Source organism: Ostrea edulis, chromosome 3 (assembly GCF_947568905.1).
Source record: "Ostrea edulis chromosome 3, xbOstEdul1.1, whole genome shotgun sequence".
Classification (NCBI taxonomy): Eukaryota; Metazoa; Mollusca; class Bivalvia; order Ostreida; family Ostreidae; genus Ostrea; species Ostrea edulis.
Genome location: NC_079166.1, coordinates 76,438,554 through 76,456,605, shown reverse-complemented (window position 1 = coordinate 76,456,605; position 18,052 = coordinate 76,438,554). Strand labels below are relative to the sequence as shown.

Here is an 18,052-nt window from a genome sequence, read left to right as displayed (position 1 = left end):
AATGATACCTTCAATTTTGCAACAACAAAAAAATTGTCTCCTCTTAAAACAAAGGAAAAAAAAAGAAGAAAGAATTAAATGATTTGATACCAGCAAGCTACCCAGTAGACTTCTCTCATTATTTCCATTGTCTCCTGTCATTCGTAACTAAATCATTTTTGCACATACATGTAATTTCATTACTATAGGCGCACTTTATATTTAATCAAGAGTATCAACAACAGTACATGATACACCCGTCAACAGATAACATTTGGTCTTTTTCTGGCACCAAAATTTGTAGAACTTGGCTTCAGGTAGTATCAGCAATCATCGGAGTGTGACGTAATCCCCTTGCATCATAAAAACAGACAACTTATGTAATGTCTATCTAAAATTTTCACATGTCTTAAGGTATATATGTACCAAGTTTGATGGTCCTAATCCCAACGGTTCAGTCTGTTTCCTGCTATTAAAACCGTGGCCTTGAGAAACAATAGACATCATCCACTTGGCATAAAGTATATGTGTACCAAGTTTGACGGTCCTTGCCCCACAGTTCGGTCTGTATACTGCCTACAAGTTTGACCTTTTAACTGATATAGCGACTTTGACTTTTGACCTTGAAAAACAATAAGCATATTCCCCTCATCATTGTGATCAAATGTACCAAGTTGCAATATCCTGAGGCTTATGGTGGGTCTGTATCATACCTACAAAGTTCTCTACTAAGTGATAATGTGACCTTGACATTTGACGTTGATAAACAGGCATCTTCCTTTCATCATGGTGATCAAATGTACCATATTGCAATATCCTTAATCTTACGGTTCGGTCTGCAATATGCCTAAATATTTTATTACTAATTGATACTACGACCTTGACCTTTGATCGTGAAAAATAATAGACAACGTCCTCTACTCAAGATGATCAAACGTACCAAATTGTAAAATCCTAGAGCTTATAGTTCGGTCTGTATCCTGGCCACAAGGTCCGAACAGACGGACGGACGATGCCATACCATGATACATCCCTTCAATGATGGACGTATGCCACCACACCATACACTAAGTGATGTTCACTAGTTTTTCTTCTTTTTATTTGTAAACACAAGATACGGTATAATAAACACAATGCCAATCATCATTATGTTGAATTTGACGAATCCGATCACGTAGAATACTGGGGATGTTGACGGAATCTTGAAGTTTTCTACAACCATTGTCAATGTAAGAGACAGAGTTACATACACAAGTTTCTGTCCCATCCCTATATCTACAGTGGTTTTCATGTTGTTTCGTAGAGAGATGCCTGCTCCAAAACCTGAATATAAGAAGAAACATCAATAAATCATTCAACATATACATGTATATGGCAAATTATTCTACATACGATATATTTATATAGTTGGTGTCAAAACCTGAAAAATATGAAATGTCAACAAATTCCTCAATATCCACTTCGATTAACCGGCCAATACTTGCTAAATCCACGTAAAAACTTTTTAGTAGAACAGCAAGAGGCCAACATGTCTTAGCGGTCACCCGAGTACTAGGTCAAAAGTATCACTACTCCCAAAGGCTATTGATTCTAGAAAAAAATCCTGTTCTAAAAACTTCAATGCCCTTAAAAGTGCATACACTGATGAAAGGCTTTATATGTTATAATAGGTATATTAACATTAAAAGATTTGACTAAATGTGGACCTTTCCTAGAGTCAAAGCCCTTGGTTGTAAATCTTTTGAACATCCTTTTCTGCTATTCCTAAGTATGCATTTAGATTTTATACAGTATCAGAAGACTTACACATGAATACTATTTACTAGGTTTGGCCCCACCCTAGGGTCAGAGCCCCTGCCCCGGGGATGATCAAATTTAAAATTTCAGTATATGACTACCTACGCTTTTTAACAATATCCATTTAATTTCAATTTAGAATCAATAACACTAAATATTTTGTTATTAAAGTATTTTACACATAAACACTACACAGTAAGTTTGGTCCTGCCCTGGGGTCAGAACCCATACCTCGGAGATCATGAAATTCACTATTTTGGTAGAGGTCTTCCAGCTCTACATTACTATATATTTAGTTTCTCTTAAACATGTGCGGTTGTTGAGAAGAAGATTTTTTAAAATTTGTGAATTTTGAGCATTTTGTGCCCCGCTCCTAAGGCCCCAAGAGTGCAGGAATCCTAAAATTTACACTTGATATGCTGACCCCCAACCCCCTTGTCCGAAAGATGCTTTATACCAAATTTGGAAAGAATTTGAACAAGAGGCCCATGGGCCACATCGCTCAACTGAGTCACCTTGGCCCATATCTGAAGACTTTTCATATATATTTGCATGTAAAACCTTAGTCCTTATTATGGCCCCAACTACCCCTGGAAGCCATGGTTTTTGCAAACTTGAATCTACACTACGTCAGAAAGCTTTCATGTTAACATCAACTTCTTTGGCCCAATGGTTCTTGAGAAGAAGATTTCTAAAGATGTTCCCTATATTTGTATGTAAAACTTTGACCCCGCCCCTCTTGTGGCCCCAATATCAGCTTTTCTAACTCAGTGGTTATTCAGAAGAAGATTTTACCTAGATATTTGTATGTAAAACTTTGATCCCCCTTGTGGCCCAATCCTACCCCCGGGGGTCATGATTTAAACAAACTTGAATCTGCACTATGTCAGAAAGTTTTCATGCAAAAATCAGCTTTTCTGGCTTAGTGGTTCTTGAGAAGATTTTTAAAGTTTTTCCCTATATATTTGTATGTAAAACTTTGATCCCCTATTGTAGCCCCCTCCTACCCCCGGGGCCCAAGATTTGAACAAACTTGAATCTGCATTATGTCAGGAAGTTTTCATGTAAATCTCAGCTTTTCTGGGTTAGTGGTTCTTGAGAAGAAGATTTTTAAAGTTTTTCCCTATATATTTGTATGTAAAACTTTGATCCCCTATTGTGGACCCATCCTACCCCCGGGGGCCATGATTTAAACAAACTTGAATCTGATGTCAGGAAGCTTTCAGGTAAATTTCAGCTCTTCTGGCCCAGTGGTTCTTGAGAAGATTTTTAAATGACTCCACCTTATTTTTGCATATTTGTGATTATCTCCCCTTTGAAAGGGACATGGCCCTTCATTTGAACAAACTTGAAAGCCCTTCACCCAAGGATGCTTTTGGCCAAGTTTGGTTGAAATTGGCCCAGTAGTTCTGAAGAAGAAGATAAAATTGTGAAAAGTTTACGACAACGACGACAACCGACAAATTTTGATCAGAAAAGCTCACTTGAACCTCAACTTCAGGTGAGCTAATAATAGTTAAGAGGCTGTCTACGATAGAACCATGCAAAACCAAAAAAATATTATGGAAGGTGTTGTCAAATTTTCAGACCTTTTTATGATATTTCAGAAGTATTTTACTAGTTATATCATATTTTGTGGCAAAAATCGATGAGTACCTCCCGAACTAACACCTAATGGGCCGTTCTATTTTTAGCACAATATACACATCAATTTCACGCAAAAATGGTGTATTTTCAGCTAGTCATTAGAATATCAAAAGCAGAATAATCACATATAATTTCAGTTCCGCATAGTCTATTTGAACGGTACCTTTGAATTGGTGAACATAACTTTAAAATTCATTCTCCAGATTTAAGTCGTATAGTGTTTGAACTAGTAAGATTATGTAACTTTCAAATTGAATGCTATTTTTAGTGAGTCATAAAACCCCAAGAAACGTTTAAAATAAATAGTTTCGTGGTTTAAAACACAGAATTATGCATAAATTATCACTACTAAACGGGAATTTGGTTGCAAATAAATAGAAAGTCATTTATTTGGGGTATGAAATTCGGAAATTTTATCAAAAAATTATCTCTCTTTGTGGAACTTTCATGGGAAGAAGGTAAGGAAAAATGATTCATAAGGCAGATGACAACAACATGGAATTGGTGGAAAGTGATGGAAGATGAATTTATAGCCTTGGTGAAAATTTCAAGGAAAGAGGGTGTTTATTTACATCAGGATTGCAAGAAGTATACTTCAGCACAATTGAGATTTTTAAATGTCCATCCGAAATTGTGTGAATTCCAGAATCTTTGTTCACTGCACTGCACAGCTGGTGTGCATTAACTATGATCTAGACTTAACAGACATCATCATGCCTATGCCAATCATGGACATTGACTTTGAATAAAGAACAACATGTTGTCACCCATTACATGACAAATCTAACTCAGATGTGAAAGGGGGGGGGTGACTCCAAAGCCGATAGATCTGCCACATTACTCAAGCTGACAACACATGTTCCATTGATTCTGGTAAGTTAAATTGTTTTTATATCTTCCTGCACTAACAGATATTGAAATATGCACTTATGCATAAATACTCATAGATGAAATCTATAAAATTTTACTTCTATTTTTCAATTTGAAATTTTTAAGATATCAATTTGCTGAATGCACAATTTTCTAGATTAAAATACTGTTACAATATATTTAGGAAATATAATGAAATATATGTGTTTGGTGTTTGCAGACAAGACAATGCATTGAGAAACACAAAAATTGTGTCCATATTAAGACAGATGTAAAGAAAGAGTTGAAAGGTATGATGCAAACAAATGTCTGAATAAAATCTAATAGGAATTCAAGTGACACCCTCTAGGTTAACAACTAACATATAAGTTGATAGAATTATGGATGGAAACTGAATTAAGTCAAACAAAGTAAAATTCAGGTCCAGGATTTTTCTGGAGAATGTAAGAGCAATTTATATTGTAGTTTTTAGACATTTTTTTTAACTTTTAAAGAAAACCATAATAAAATTGATTGAAGGGAGGGGGTGTGCATTAATATTAATGTAACTAGTTTAACTACTAGGTTTTTTTTGGTTCTATAAACAGAAAATTTATTTAGCAGTGCATATTGGAATCAAGATAATTTTAAATAAAATCAAATGTCATTAAATATTTATGTATGAGTCTATGGAGATATTTGTGAGATCTGTGATTAATGAATTGAAAATCAGAAAGAAGTAAGATTTTATTAATTATTCTGTTATTTACATTGTATCATGTTTATTACACACTTAATAATAAATGCAGGTTTAAGTAATATGTGAAATGCTTCTAATCACTTTGAAACTTTCCTGTGATTTCGATAAATAAAATTTTGTTTTATGTAAGACAACAAGTTCACATTATAGATGTAGCATATACCATATGTATATGTAGTATTGTATAAATATCTCTGCAGACAAATAAAAAAAATATTAAACTTGAGAGTATATAAGATATTTGTTTTAATTAAAACCCTGCCTATAGTCAAGAGCCCTACAGTGAACAGGCCAAATTAAAGAATATGTGTGGTTCCGGTTACCCGACCGTCCCTAGTTTTTACCCCCAACCCTAAACATTTTTTGACCATTTCCAAAATCAGTTACCGTATTTTGCCGAATATAATGCACACCTCTTTTCAAGATTGTATAGTATATACCACAATATATATATATATAGGTTTTTGACCCGTTTTCCTTCAGCCAATATATAGATACCACTAAAATGCTAAACTGTAAACACTTATTACAAGTCATCTAACATTAGACAGAAAGTGACTTAGAAGTAGAACTAAAGAGTGCTTACATAAACAATAGTGCAAATCTCAGGTTGCTTGAATATAATAAGTGATTACCCTCCTTATTTTTGAAAATGTTGAATAGATTTAAAAACTTGGAAGGGCTTGAAAACAGTACTCTAGTTGAAATATCATTCCTCTTTCCTAATACATGTATTATATTTGCCTCTGTGTCTATGATACAATTAAAGGCCTCTGCTGGTGGACTGTTAGTCCCCGAGAGTCTCTACAGCCCAGTAGCTTAGTACTTCGTTACTAGCTTGAAAATACGGATGTATATTTAATTGCTGTTATAAAATTTAGAAATTCATTTCAAAATTAAGGATTATCTCCCTCGTGCATAGCTCTTATCCTTGGACGAATTTGGCTACACTTTTTTGGCACGCTGTTTTAGGCTATATTTAGCTCCAAAACTTCATAGTTATTTTGGATTTCAAACATTTCGGTTGAGCATCACTGAAGAGACATTATTTGTCGAAATGCGCATCTGGTGCATCAAAATTGTTACCGTATACGTTTTACATGGAAATTACGTTAAGGAATTAACATATCTACATTTTCAGTACCGCTGTTTAACAAAACACATATACAAAATATCCCTGATGGCATGCACACATTTTAACATTTTGTCTTTTATCGTATCCCAAAATACATTTTTAGAATTATTGTTCACTACATGTAAATGTGATAATATTTGCTGAATATTGAGGACAATCCCATTTTATCAGAAAAATGTCGATTCAACAAGCCGTAGTTTCCTGATGTTGACTGTACGATGTATTTCCTGGATTTGATGAATCTAAATAGAATCTGTATTTGTTTGGATTTAATGGCTTATAAAGCTGTTGGAATTTTACCTCTGCTCTTTGCGTGTTCATCTTCCATTACCAAAAGTAGAACTGTCTGCATTCGAAACAGGTAAAATTCAGATCGAATATTGTTTTTTCTGTTAATGTATTCTTCATTTTAACATGTTTACATTTAAAGGCATTTAGAGCGTAGAACGAGGAAATAAATTTGATGTAACAATTCACTCTGTTTATGACTAACAATGTTTTTATAGTAACATACCGGTAAATAGAACAGTCTCATATTTACAGATTAATTGTTGAAAATAATTGTTTTGCCTGTTTCGTTATAGTGAATTGCTGCCTGTCGAGTAAATTATACACACAGGTTTAAAACCATTGGTCTGCCTCTGGGTTTAAACATTCTAGCATAATTTATGTATATGACGTTGACAAGCCTCAACACAGGGTAAAATTGAATTTCTCAGTCATCGAATCACTCAACTCTTTCTTCCTTGAAAATATCTACTTGAGCAAACGTTCGTGATCATATACATTCAGATAACTCTATGGGTTATTTTTTTCACGGCGCATATAGCCCAGTAGTTAGGGATCAGGGCCCATATTCACAAAATATCTTACGACTAAGACGAAAAAAATAAATCTGTCTGATAATCAAATACCGAGCCCAAGGTCACAAATATGTATTCAACTTTTATAAACCATGGATGTACTTTACATATTAATTAAGAAAGTCTACAAGAAATGAAAAATAAGGCAATTACCGTGTTTGTAAATTTTGATCTTAGTCGTAAGATATTTTGTGAATAGGTGCTCAGGTCTTGGCTTCGGTTTCCATCTGTACATGTATGTTGGTCGCGTGAAATTTACGACGTGAATAGTGAAATTGTTCATTCGCCAAACACTGCTACAACTCTGAGCACTATGTTTTTCAAGGTTCAAATGCCTGGTACTTCATCTTCAACTGGTGACGTATTTATAGATGATATTTTAAAACAGAATCAAAACAAAACAAAAAAAGATTTATTTTCTGTAATTCCCATGTGATGTATATTCAGGACCGACGCAGGATCCAGTGCATGCTGCGACAACTACGAGAAAGACGAAAATGGAGAATGCAATTGTAAGATTGATACACTTGAAATTTACCTTGGGACAAAGCTACACATTTTGTAAATGAATTCCATTTGACAAGTTAGAGTATATACGCTATGCGATTATCAGCAGTCGATGAAATGATTACTTGATTGATACAAAATTTAAAATAATGTTCGTAAGATTAATTCAAATAAATAAATAGAATCTCTATCTATCTATTATAAATACCGTATCATAAATAGCCATTCTAAAACATGTAATATTGAACATTTTAGATATTGATTGTCTGTTCCTGTACGAATTAAGCAGAATAATTTCAGGAAGCATATTACCCCCAAGAATTATGTAGACTAAAACACCGTATGTGTCTCTTATACTGTTCTGTACTTCAGCACATAATTAACATTTCCCGTTCTTTTTAAATTGTGAAATTCAATATAATAAGACGTTTTATTTATCATCTGAACATCTTAGCTCATAATCACGTCATAATTTACTACAACATCCGGTGATTAAAAAAAGATAATGATAGAAAATAAAGAAAACAGAAGCCCCATAAAATCATTGCTACTTCATTTAAGACGGGCCATCATGGACTATACACCGAGGCCCTAGCATAGACCCGCTACTAACATTGTGTCAACAGGAAATAGCTTGATTTACTTCCTAGTAACACTTCACTTTACTTACTATTTTTTATCATAAAAATAGCCAGGGAATCTGGTTTGACACTATAGAAAAACAAATTAATCATTGAAAACAGAAGAAAATAAGATAAAACGCTATGAATTCATTATTACAACTTATAATCATAAGCATTTTGTCATCAGAAAATAAAGAATAAAGTAATTAACACCCGTCTCTTCTCCGGAAGCTTGATTTATTTCCCATAATACTTGACTATATCTGCAGCTTGCGTACCTGGATATTTTGGAGACTTTTGTAAAACACCTTGTCCTCTTGGTTCATTTGGAAAGGACTGTGGAGGATTGTGTTCTCTTACGTGTGTCCCAGAAGATTGTGACCATGTTAAAGGTTGTCTGTCTACAAATACTGCCTCAGTCACAGCTTCAGGTATCCATTCTGTTCAGATTATAACATAGCTAATATTAAATACTGCCTCAGTCACAGCTTCGGGTATCCATTCTGTTCAGATTATAACATAGCTAATATTAACGTTTTTCAAGTTTTTATTTTTCCCAATCGCTGTTAAAATAACATAGATGAGATGTATCACTGTTCTTTATGTTCACCTTTCATGACATACAAAACAGATATTCAAGAGTAATATTCACGCATGAACATGTAATGCATATAAATACACTCTAAAAACAATGTTTAGGTTTGGAACACTTTTTAAACGTGTTTAGGTCTAAACGTGTTTAGGATTGTGCTTATATCCTAAACGCGAAGTGTAATAAACATGTTCTACCCTAAACATGTTCAGACTGAGAACATGTTTAGCTATGCAAAAATACAGTATCTAAACACAAAATAACATGCTAAACACTTGCTAAACACATTCCTAAACGTCTAAACACAATCCTAAACGTCTATGCGTTTAGGTTTTGAACATGATAAGCTTAGTAACATTGTTGACATTAGTTTTACAGTCTTCATGTAGAATATTCCTGTCTTCTGTAAATGAAATTCGAATTGCAGAAAAAATTGCATGTCAGAATTGCCATACTTCAAACTGTTATAGTGTACCAGGTCCCGATAGTGACCATAGTGTACATCATACGCCGTATTGCAAGTATACACTGTCGAGGTCGATATCCAAAATTGATGGAACCATTAGAAGAGCCGTCTATGGGCTTCAACCCTTTCCTGTTGGAAATGAGCAGAGTTTAGGAGTATCCAGAAGATTTTGATCTGGAATTCCATTTCAACTTGAACAGGTCTAGACACATACATATTGAATTTAAAAAAAGAGTGTAATTCATTTTCTCTGGTATTAGACGTGCCTTTAGTGTTAATTTAAACCAATGCATCACTCTTACTTTGCATTGGAACAAAATTCATTTAAATCCTGTGAAAGAGAACATCAGTTGCAATTGATGCCCCCCCCCTTTTTTTTAATTCAACATGTGACAGTGCCTGTTATGCGAAAACTAGCATATCAAAGACAAAAAAATTGTTGAAGTTGTACTTGCCGGATGATATTTAACCATGTATAGTTTACTTCTTATATGTGCATAAGTGATTTTTAATGGTTTTGTCTTTAACATGTATCGCGGAAATGTCAACCGTGTTGTTTCGGCAATTAGAATATAGAAATAGACTTGCAATGTAATTTGAGAAGAACCGCCCAAACCCGTGTAGTGATTTTGGGGGGTGGATTTTTAGTATTTCTGGTCGGGCTCGGAGTCCTCTGAGCCTGCACGTGATTTTCTCTCTCTCTTACCCGCGAACTCTAGGCAATCGGACGTGTTTTAGAAAGTGCAGCAGTGTAGTTATTGTATTTGTTAACCCCTTGTAAGTTGTTCTGTGTATTTGTGAATATATCTGTTTATAAGTGTTTTCCGGTGTTCTTTGTGTGTAGGAAATCACTTTACCCGCATTGTTCGATTTGAAACATCATGGATCCCATAGACACAGTTTGTAATGCAAGGGATATTCTTGCTAGATTTTGCAATGTTATTCTCCTATAATAGAAGAGAAAGCTACTATTTAAGACTCTTTAATGCTGTGGATTGAGTTTTAAATATAAGGTTAGCAAATCATTTTGTAATTGAGACAAAGTCAAAACCTAAATACAAGGAGAACTAAACATGTTCAAAACCTAAACACAAAAGAGGTAAACGTGTTCAAAACCTAAACACAATAAGGGTAAACATGTTCAAAACCTAAACATAATAAGGGTTAAACATGTTCTACACCTAAACATAAAAAGAATTAACATGTTCAAAACCTAAACACAATTAGTTAGACGTGCTCCAAACCTAAACACAAAGAGATTTAAACATGTTCAAAACCTAAACACATTGGGTTGAACATGTTCAAAACCTAAACGTAAGAAGTGTTGAACATGTTTAAAACCTAAACACAGAAAGTGTTAAACATGTTTAGATTTAGAACGCGTTCAAAACTGTACACAAGAAATGTGTTTAACTTTGTGTTTAGGATCTAAACACCATTTTTAGAGTGTATACATGTATATCCCAATCTTAATAAATAACTACAAGAAAAGACTATATGCATTTACTCCCTCGGCATTTAATTGTATCTATTTACACAATTTCATAAGTAGTTGTTTCATTTTTGGTTGCAAATACATTTTGGAATCTGCTGACAGTAGGTCTAGGTATGAAACATTTCTGGCATATACTATCGCCTGATATTTAAAACAGGACAAATAAATACATCGCATCTCCAATATCAGAGCTGGGAATGCTATATTTTTTATTTCGATCTATATCAAACCACCTTCAATACTGTAGATTACTTATTTTACGCGAGTACTTAATATTGCGAAATAACTTGAAGTCAAATCGCGATAACACAGATTCGCGAATACACTGTTGATCACGTGTATGTGTGTGTCGCGAGTACACTGTTGATCAAATGTCTGTGTGTGTCGCGAATACACTGTTGATCAAGTGTCTGTGTGTGTGTCGTGAATACACTGTTGATCAAGTGTCTGTGTGTGTCGCGAATACACTGTTGATCAAGTGTCTGTGTGTGTCGCGAATACACTGTTGATCAAGTGTCTGTGTGTGTCGCGAATACACTGTTGATCAAGTGTCTGTGTGTGTCGCGAATACACTGTTGATCAAGTGTCTGTGTGTGTCGCGAATACACTGTTGATCAAGTGTCTGTGTGTGTCGCGAATACACTGTTGATCAAGTGTCTGTGCGTGTATTTTAGCAAGAGAAAAATAAATGCGAGTAATTTTGATTCTCGTGAAATTATGCGACAAGAAATTCCTCTCAAATATTTATGGAATTTATAGTATTAAAGTACATGTATCATGAATTTATCATCGGCATAACATACAGTATAGCTGTATTATTATGTATTTATCAATGGCATAAAATACCTAGTGTAAAATAATTTTGTCATCGACATAAGATAGCTAGTGTCAAAATAATATCATTATGGGTTTATCGTCGGCATAGCATAGCTAATGTCAAAATAATGTAATATCATGAGTTTATTATCGACATGACATAGCTAGTGTCAAAATAATCTATCTTCATGGATTTATCATCCGTATAGCATAGCTAGTGTCAAAATAAAGTATTATCATGATTTTTATTGACATACATATAGTACAGCTAAAGTCAAAGCATTATCATGAATAAACTATACTCATAACATAGCCAGTAACAAAGCAACATGGATTTGCTATACTCGCAACGATACACAGCTTGTGTCAATGGATCATTGTATCATTTTATTGTAATATTGATATATTGTCGTCATGAAATAGCTAGTCTCACAGTATTTCCATGAATTCATTACAGTCATGTCATATCTATACTTCAAATTGACATTGTGAACGTAGTATCGTCATGACATAGATTGTGTCACAGTATCATGGAATCATTATCGACATATATATGCAACATAGCTAGTGTCAAAGTGTCATAATTCACTACCTTCATAGCATCTCAATGAATCTACATGTAGATATTATCTAACAGCATACACCGTAGCTAATGCCAAAGAATTACACGTACCATGAATCTAAAGTATCAAAAATTGAATTTATCCGTTCCTACCGGTTTGTATACAAAGTATACCAATATAATCTATTGCAAGAAATTTAAACGTCATATATAGTGGGTTTTTAGGTACTCGCGTACATTCACATAAAACAGTGGACTGATTATTAAGGTACTAGAATTATGAACATTAATTCATATTTTATTTGTAGATGCGTCAGTTTTTACAACAGTTCCACAGCATCAGATTTTGAATATCTCAACATCACCGCCATATTTAACACATGTTTCATCCACCACCAATATAACCAATCACTATACAGTGTTGCCTTCAACAAAACCGCCTATAGCCGTTAGTAATCCCGAAAACGGACAGTTCAATTCCAATTATTTGATTGTTGGTGTGGGAGGGTTTATATCCGTTCTTCTACTTGTTATGATCATACAGAAGTGTTTGAAATCAAAATCGGCACAGCGAAACATTTCCAAAAGAAAAGTAGAAGATTACAATGCACCCGTTGATTCTATTGTTAAATCACGTGACACCGACAAAAAGAAATATGGCGGACTTTATCACTACGGAAACAAAGACCACTTTTATCAACAAATGGAGTCTGATTACCAGGAAATCGATCAATGTCTAGAAATGGCAAATATGACTCCAGGGGGACGAAAACCACCTGGTACAGAAGAATCCAGTTTGTCATCTGAACCTAACGACTCTTATTTATCACCAATAGCCGGAAGTGACACGTATGTTGAACCAGTGACACAAGAAGCGTATATCGAACCACAGAACTTACAACCGTACTTAGATTCTCATAAAATACCTAAGGGAAGAGAAAATAGCAGTAATGAACGATTTCATTCTTACATAGAAGTGGTAGAATTAGGTGAAATGAACCCAACAGAAACTATAAGCCATACAAATCCTGATAACGCGCCTCGACTCTCATCGTCATATGATGATGTCATGTGGGAGTGTCCGGCCGTTTGTCATGAAATGGATGACGAAAAAGACAACTCTTATCTTGATGCTGTCTTCTCATGATACTTTGATCAGCTGATTACGCGAACGTGTTTCGAGTTATCGCTAATAAATGGGTGCCAAATATACTCAGGGATGTATTCATTTTGCTGTATTTTATTTTCATTTTCATGAAATGATTTCAAAATGTTTACATATCTAATGTTGTGCCTTTAACATCCCAACAAATTGTAATGGTGGCCATTTATCTAATGACTGTAAATGTAAAGAACATGCGTGCAGATCAACATAATAATTATATTCTAACGGCTGGGAATTCCGACAGAAATAAATGAGAATGTAAATATGAGATGTAAAGTTCATTTTAATTCACATGAACTGAAACCTCGTGAGCATTTTTTTTAATTATCACTGCCAACATGACTCTGGTGAGCTGTGTGGCCCATGTGGCTCTTGTTGAAAAACTATAGCGCCTCACGCTGATATGTAATGAAATGCTTTTCCTTGGTTTAAACGGGTTATGCAAAGTTTTCTGCAATGTGTGTGATTATTTATGTCCTGTTAAACAAACAAAACGTCGACACTTTCATAGCTATATTTAGATTTTTCTGCATTTTGAAAAAAAAAATCATAAGTATTTCTAAGTATGTAGATTTAAAAAGATAGATACTATTGACCTGTAAGTTAAAAGTAACAGCTGAAAATCATCTGGCCTTGACTTCATGTTTGGTTGGTTGGTTCTTTTACTCATATTGATAGGTCACCATTTATAGGTGAAGTACTACAAATTTAGACAAATGATCAGCGGCGCTTTTGACCGCATATTTAGCAGCAGGGTTTCTTTATTGTGTCATAACCTTCTGTTACCTTCATCTTCAAGGTCATATTCGAAAGAATCGCGATTCTCACTTCTACATACCGAGCACTCGGTGACGGAGCAATCATTACTTACACTGACTGTTTACATCTTAGGTTTGACACGGCCGTAGCCTGAACGGGGCTCGAACTAACGAAGAGAACCCTGTTCCACTGGGCTTCATCGACCAGTTCCATATTTGGTAATGATTTCCATATTTGAACAACGGCAAAGAAAAACTTATTCAAGAAGGAAAACTCTAAACTGATGATATAATCCATTAAATAAAACTGGTACATGCAAGCTTTATCTTGCATTCGTAATTCAGATAAAAGGTAGAAATAAACCAGAATACTTATAACATATTTGCAACAATTATAAAGATACAACGTAAGAGGTGGCGAGTTCGTTGGAAGGTGAATATTTATACGCGGACAGTTAGAAAAATACAACTACCAATTCACAACTTCCCTCCACCACTACCACCCCACGAAATAATTCATTAGAACTATTCTTGGGATTCTCCCAAATTATATGAAATGTGACAAACGATAAATTCATTGGACCTTTTAGACTTGTTCCCAGTAGAAGTTAGTGTATATGATTTTATGATTATGTTTTGTTCCCGATTCTGTCATACTGTTAATACAGAGTTGTGTATATATGTCAGATTTATCTTTTTATTTCTGTTAATTTACCTGGAAATATGAAAACAAAACAGGATTATTTTGTTAAAAAAAAAACTTAAGCCCACATTATTGCATCATTGTAAAGTGTTTACACCCCACCCAACTCCCCCACCCCCCGCTAGAAAATATGTCACCCCAATATTCATTACTCCACCATGTCTACTTTCTGGATATATTCCTGTTTACAATTTTTCTTTGAAAGGGGATGTTCTAAAGACACAATGTTTTATTCTGATTCAAATCAAGGACATAAAACCGGATAAAATTATTTAAGTAAACTTTAACAATAGCTTAGAAAAGAAAGCTATATTTCTTTTATTCATAGAAATAAATCTACAGCAATATACCTGTATAGATAGCTATGTCTGGTTGTTAGATAGGGATGTTCGTCTTCTTTGAAATTCTTTTTATCTTCCATCTCACTTTAATATCATGTCTCATACAAATTATATATCATACCAAGTACTAACCTTTAAAAAAAGATGATGAATTACGCACTATTTTAGAAATATAATGACAAAATCCCATTGGAAAAATATATTATAATATGTACCTTAAAACCACGACAAAATAGAGCATTATGGGCCAGCTTCGGATGAACTGTTATTTTTGGAGAGTTCGCCGTGTTATGTTGGTGTATTACAAGCTACTAGTGTAATATTTCAAAATTATATGCATAATTTCTTTAACAATAATGTACATGTACCATTAAAAAGCTGAACTATGCTGTGAAGGTGTAGGGAGAAGGAACATGGTCATATGTCAGAAGAATTACGTTAATGTATGTTTCTCAAATTGTTGTATTTTTTAAAGCAAAACCACTTGACTGATCCAGAACACAACTTAGCGGTACAACACTTTCCGTTACATCTCGCGTGTTGAAAATACTGATAGGGACATTGATTTCCTGATATTATCACCATATATTAACTTCCTTAAAACGTTTGCCTTATTTTCTCTTCTCACCAAAATTCAGGAAGTTTCACTTGATCTACTCCCAATTTAACAAACCGTGGGTTTAATATGAAAACCTTGTCATGCTGTTCGAGAGGTGATGACTCTTTTTTCTTCCTGGAGCAAATTCAAATGTGCAAAGGATAGCAATGCATTCTTTCAGATAAGTAGTGCACTGCAGCTAATTAAATGTTCGAGGGCTGCTGATTTTGGCTATATTAACCTCCACGCGAAATAGTTCATATAAATCGTTATGGATTCGCCCAAAGTGAAGGATTCTCCAGTGTCCAAGAAGCGTGCTTACCCTACCCTTAATTTTCTATTGTTTATAACATCTATGCAATTCATCGTCCGTTATTTTCTCTTTTTTTCCTCTCACACATCTTCAACATTCGGTAAATGTATAAACATAACAGCTTTAGATCACAATAATTGATCAACGAATGAAAGTAGACTCCCTTTCATTTTATTCAATTTAATGCTGGGTATGTCTATTGTTTGCAAACCTTTCAAGACATTTCAAGATGTTGGATAGTGTCTGTTTCATTTACAGGAGCTCGATTCTGATACTATTCAGCATAGCCACACCGTTAAAAGAAACGTTCGTCACGCAACAAAAGGGAAATTCTAGCCTTTGAATGATACCTTCAATTTTGCAACAACAAAAAAATTGTCTCCTCTTAAAACAAAGGAAAAAAAAAGAAGAAAGAATTAAATGATTTGATACCAGCAAGCTACCCAGTAGACTTCTCTCATTATTTCCATTGTCTCCTGTCATTCGTAACTAAATCATTTTTGCACATACATGTAATTTCATTACTATAGGCGCACTTTATATTTAATCAAGAGTATCAACAACAGTACATGATACACCCGTCAACAGATAACATTTGGTCTTTTTCTGACACCAAAATTTGTAGAACTTGGCTTCAGGTAGTATCAGCAATCATCGGAGTGTGACGTAATCCCCTTGCATCATAAAAACAGACAACTTATGTAATGTCTATCTAAAATTTTCACATGTCTTAAGGTATATATGTACCAAGTTTGATGGTCCTAATCCCAACGGTTCAGTCTGTTTCCTGCTATTAAAACCGTGGCCTTGAGAAACAATAGACATCATCCACTTGGCATAAAGTATATGTGTACCAAGTTTGACGGTCCTTGCCCCACAGTTCGGTCTGTATACTGCCTACAAGTTTGACCTTTTAACTGATATAGCGACTTTGACTTTTGACCTTGAAAAACAATAAGCATATTCCCCTCATCATTGTGATCAAATGTACCAAGTTGCAATATCCTGAGGCTTATGGTGGGTCTGTATCATACCTACAAAGTTCTCTACTAAGTGATAATGTGACCTTGACATTTGACGTTGATAAACAGGCATCTTCCTTTCATCATGGTGATCAAATGTACCATATTGCAATATCCTTAATCTTACGGTTCGGTCTGCAATATGCCTAAATATTTTATTACTAATTGATACTACGACCTTGACCTTTGATCGTGAAAAATAATAGACAACGTCCTCTACTCAAGATGATCAAACGTACCAAATTGTAAAATCCTAGAGCTTATAGTTCGGTCTGTATCCTGGCCACAAGGTCCGAACAGACGGACGGACGATGCCATACCATGATACATCCCTTCAATGATGGACGTATGCCACCACACCATACACTAAGTGATGTTCACTAGTTTTTCTTCTTTTTATTTGTAAACACAAGATACGGTATAACAAACACAATGCCAATCATCATTATGTTGAATTTGACGAATCCGATCACGTAGAATACTGGGGATGTTGACGGAATCTTGAAGTTTTCTACAACCATTGTCAATGTAAGAGACAGAGTTACATACACAAGTTTCTGTCCCATCCCTATATCTACAGTGGTTTTCATGTTGTTTCGTAGAGAGATGCCTGCTCCAAAACCTGAATATAAGAAGAAACATCAATAAATCATTCAACATATACATGTATATGGCAAATTATTCTACATACGATATATTTATATAGTTGGTGTCAAAACCTGAAAAATATGAAATGTCAACAAATTCCTCAATATCCACTTCGATTAACCGGCCAATACTTGCTAAATCCACGTAAAAACTTTTTAGTAGAACAGCAAGAGGCCAACATGTCTTAGCGGTCACCCGAGTACTAGGTCAAAAGTATCACTACTCCCAAAGGCTATTGATTCTAGAAAAAAATCCTGTTCTAAAAACTTCAATGCCCTTAAAAGTGCATACACTGATGAAAGGCTTTATATGTTATAATAGGTATATTAACATTAAAAGATTTGACTAAATGTGGACCTTTCCTAGAGTCAAAGCCCTTGGTTGTAAATCTTTTGAACATCCTTTTCTGCTAT

At 34.5% G+C, this 18,052-nt stretch overlaps 1 protein-coding gene across 2 annotated transcripts; it reads left to right on the top strand.

Moving 5' to 3' along the window:
- The first annotated feature begins 6,354 nt into the window (after nt 1-6,354).
- On the top strand, nt 6,355-14,695 carry LOC130052888 (uncharacterized). Of its 2 annotated transcripts, none has more exons than XM_056159055.1 (4): nt 6,355-6,528; nt 7,478-7,542; nt 8,430-8,591; nt 12,400-14,695. In XM_056159055.1, exons 1-4 carry the CDS (start codon nt 6,386-6,388, stop codon nt 13,236-13,238), a joined length of 1,209 nt encoding a protein of 402 aa, XP_056015030.1. In that variant the 5' UTR covers nt 6,355-6,385; the 3' UTR covers nt 13,239-14,695. The 2 variants fall into 2 exon arrangements, with proteins under 2 accessions (XP_056015030.1, XP_056015031.1); XM_056159056.1 differs by lacking the exon at nt 6,355-6,528 and adding an exon at nt 6,540-6,867.
- Nucleotides 14,696-18,052: the final 3,357 nt, after the last annotated feature.

What these genes read in the sequence shown, in the direction of transcription:
- LOC130052888 (XM_056159055.1), top strand. Translation starts at nt 6,386, where the DNA reads ATGTATTTCCTGGATTTGATGAATCTAAATAGAATCTGTATTTGTTTG. An exon ending in CGAAAATGGAGAATGCAATT is followed by an intron (nt 7,543 to 8,429) that starts GTAAGATTGATA and finishes CTATATCTGCAG; the next exon opens with CTTGCGTACCTGGATATTTT. An exon ending in TGCCTCAGTCACAGCTTCAG is followed by an intron (nt 8,592 to 12,399) that starts GTATCCATTCTG and finishes TTTTATTTGTAG; the next exon opens with ATGCGTCAGTTTTTACAACA.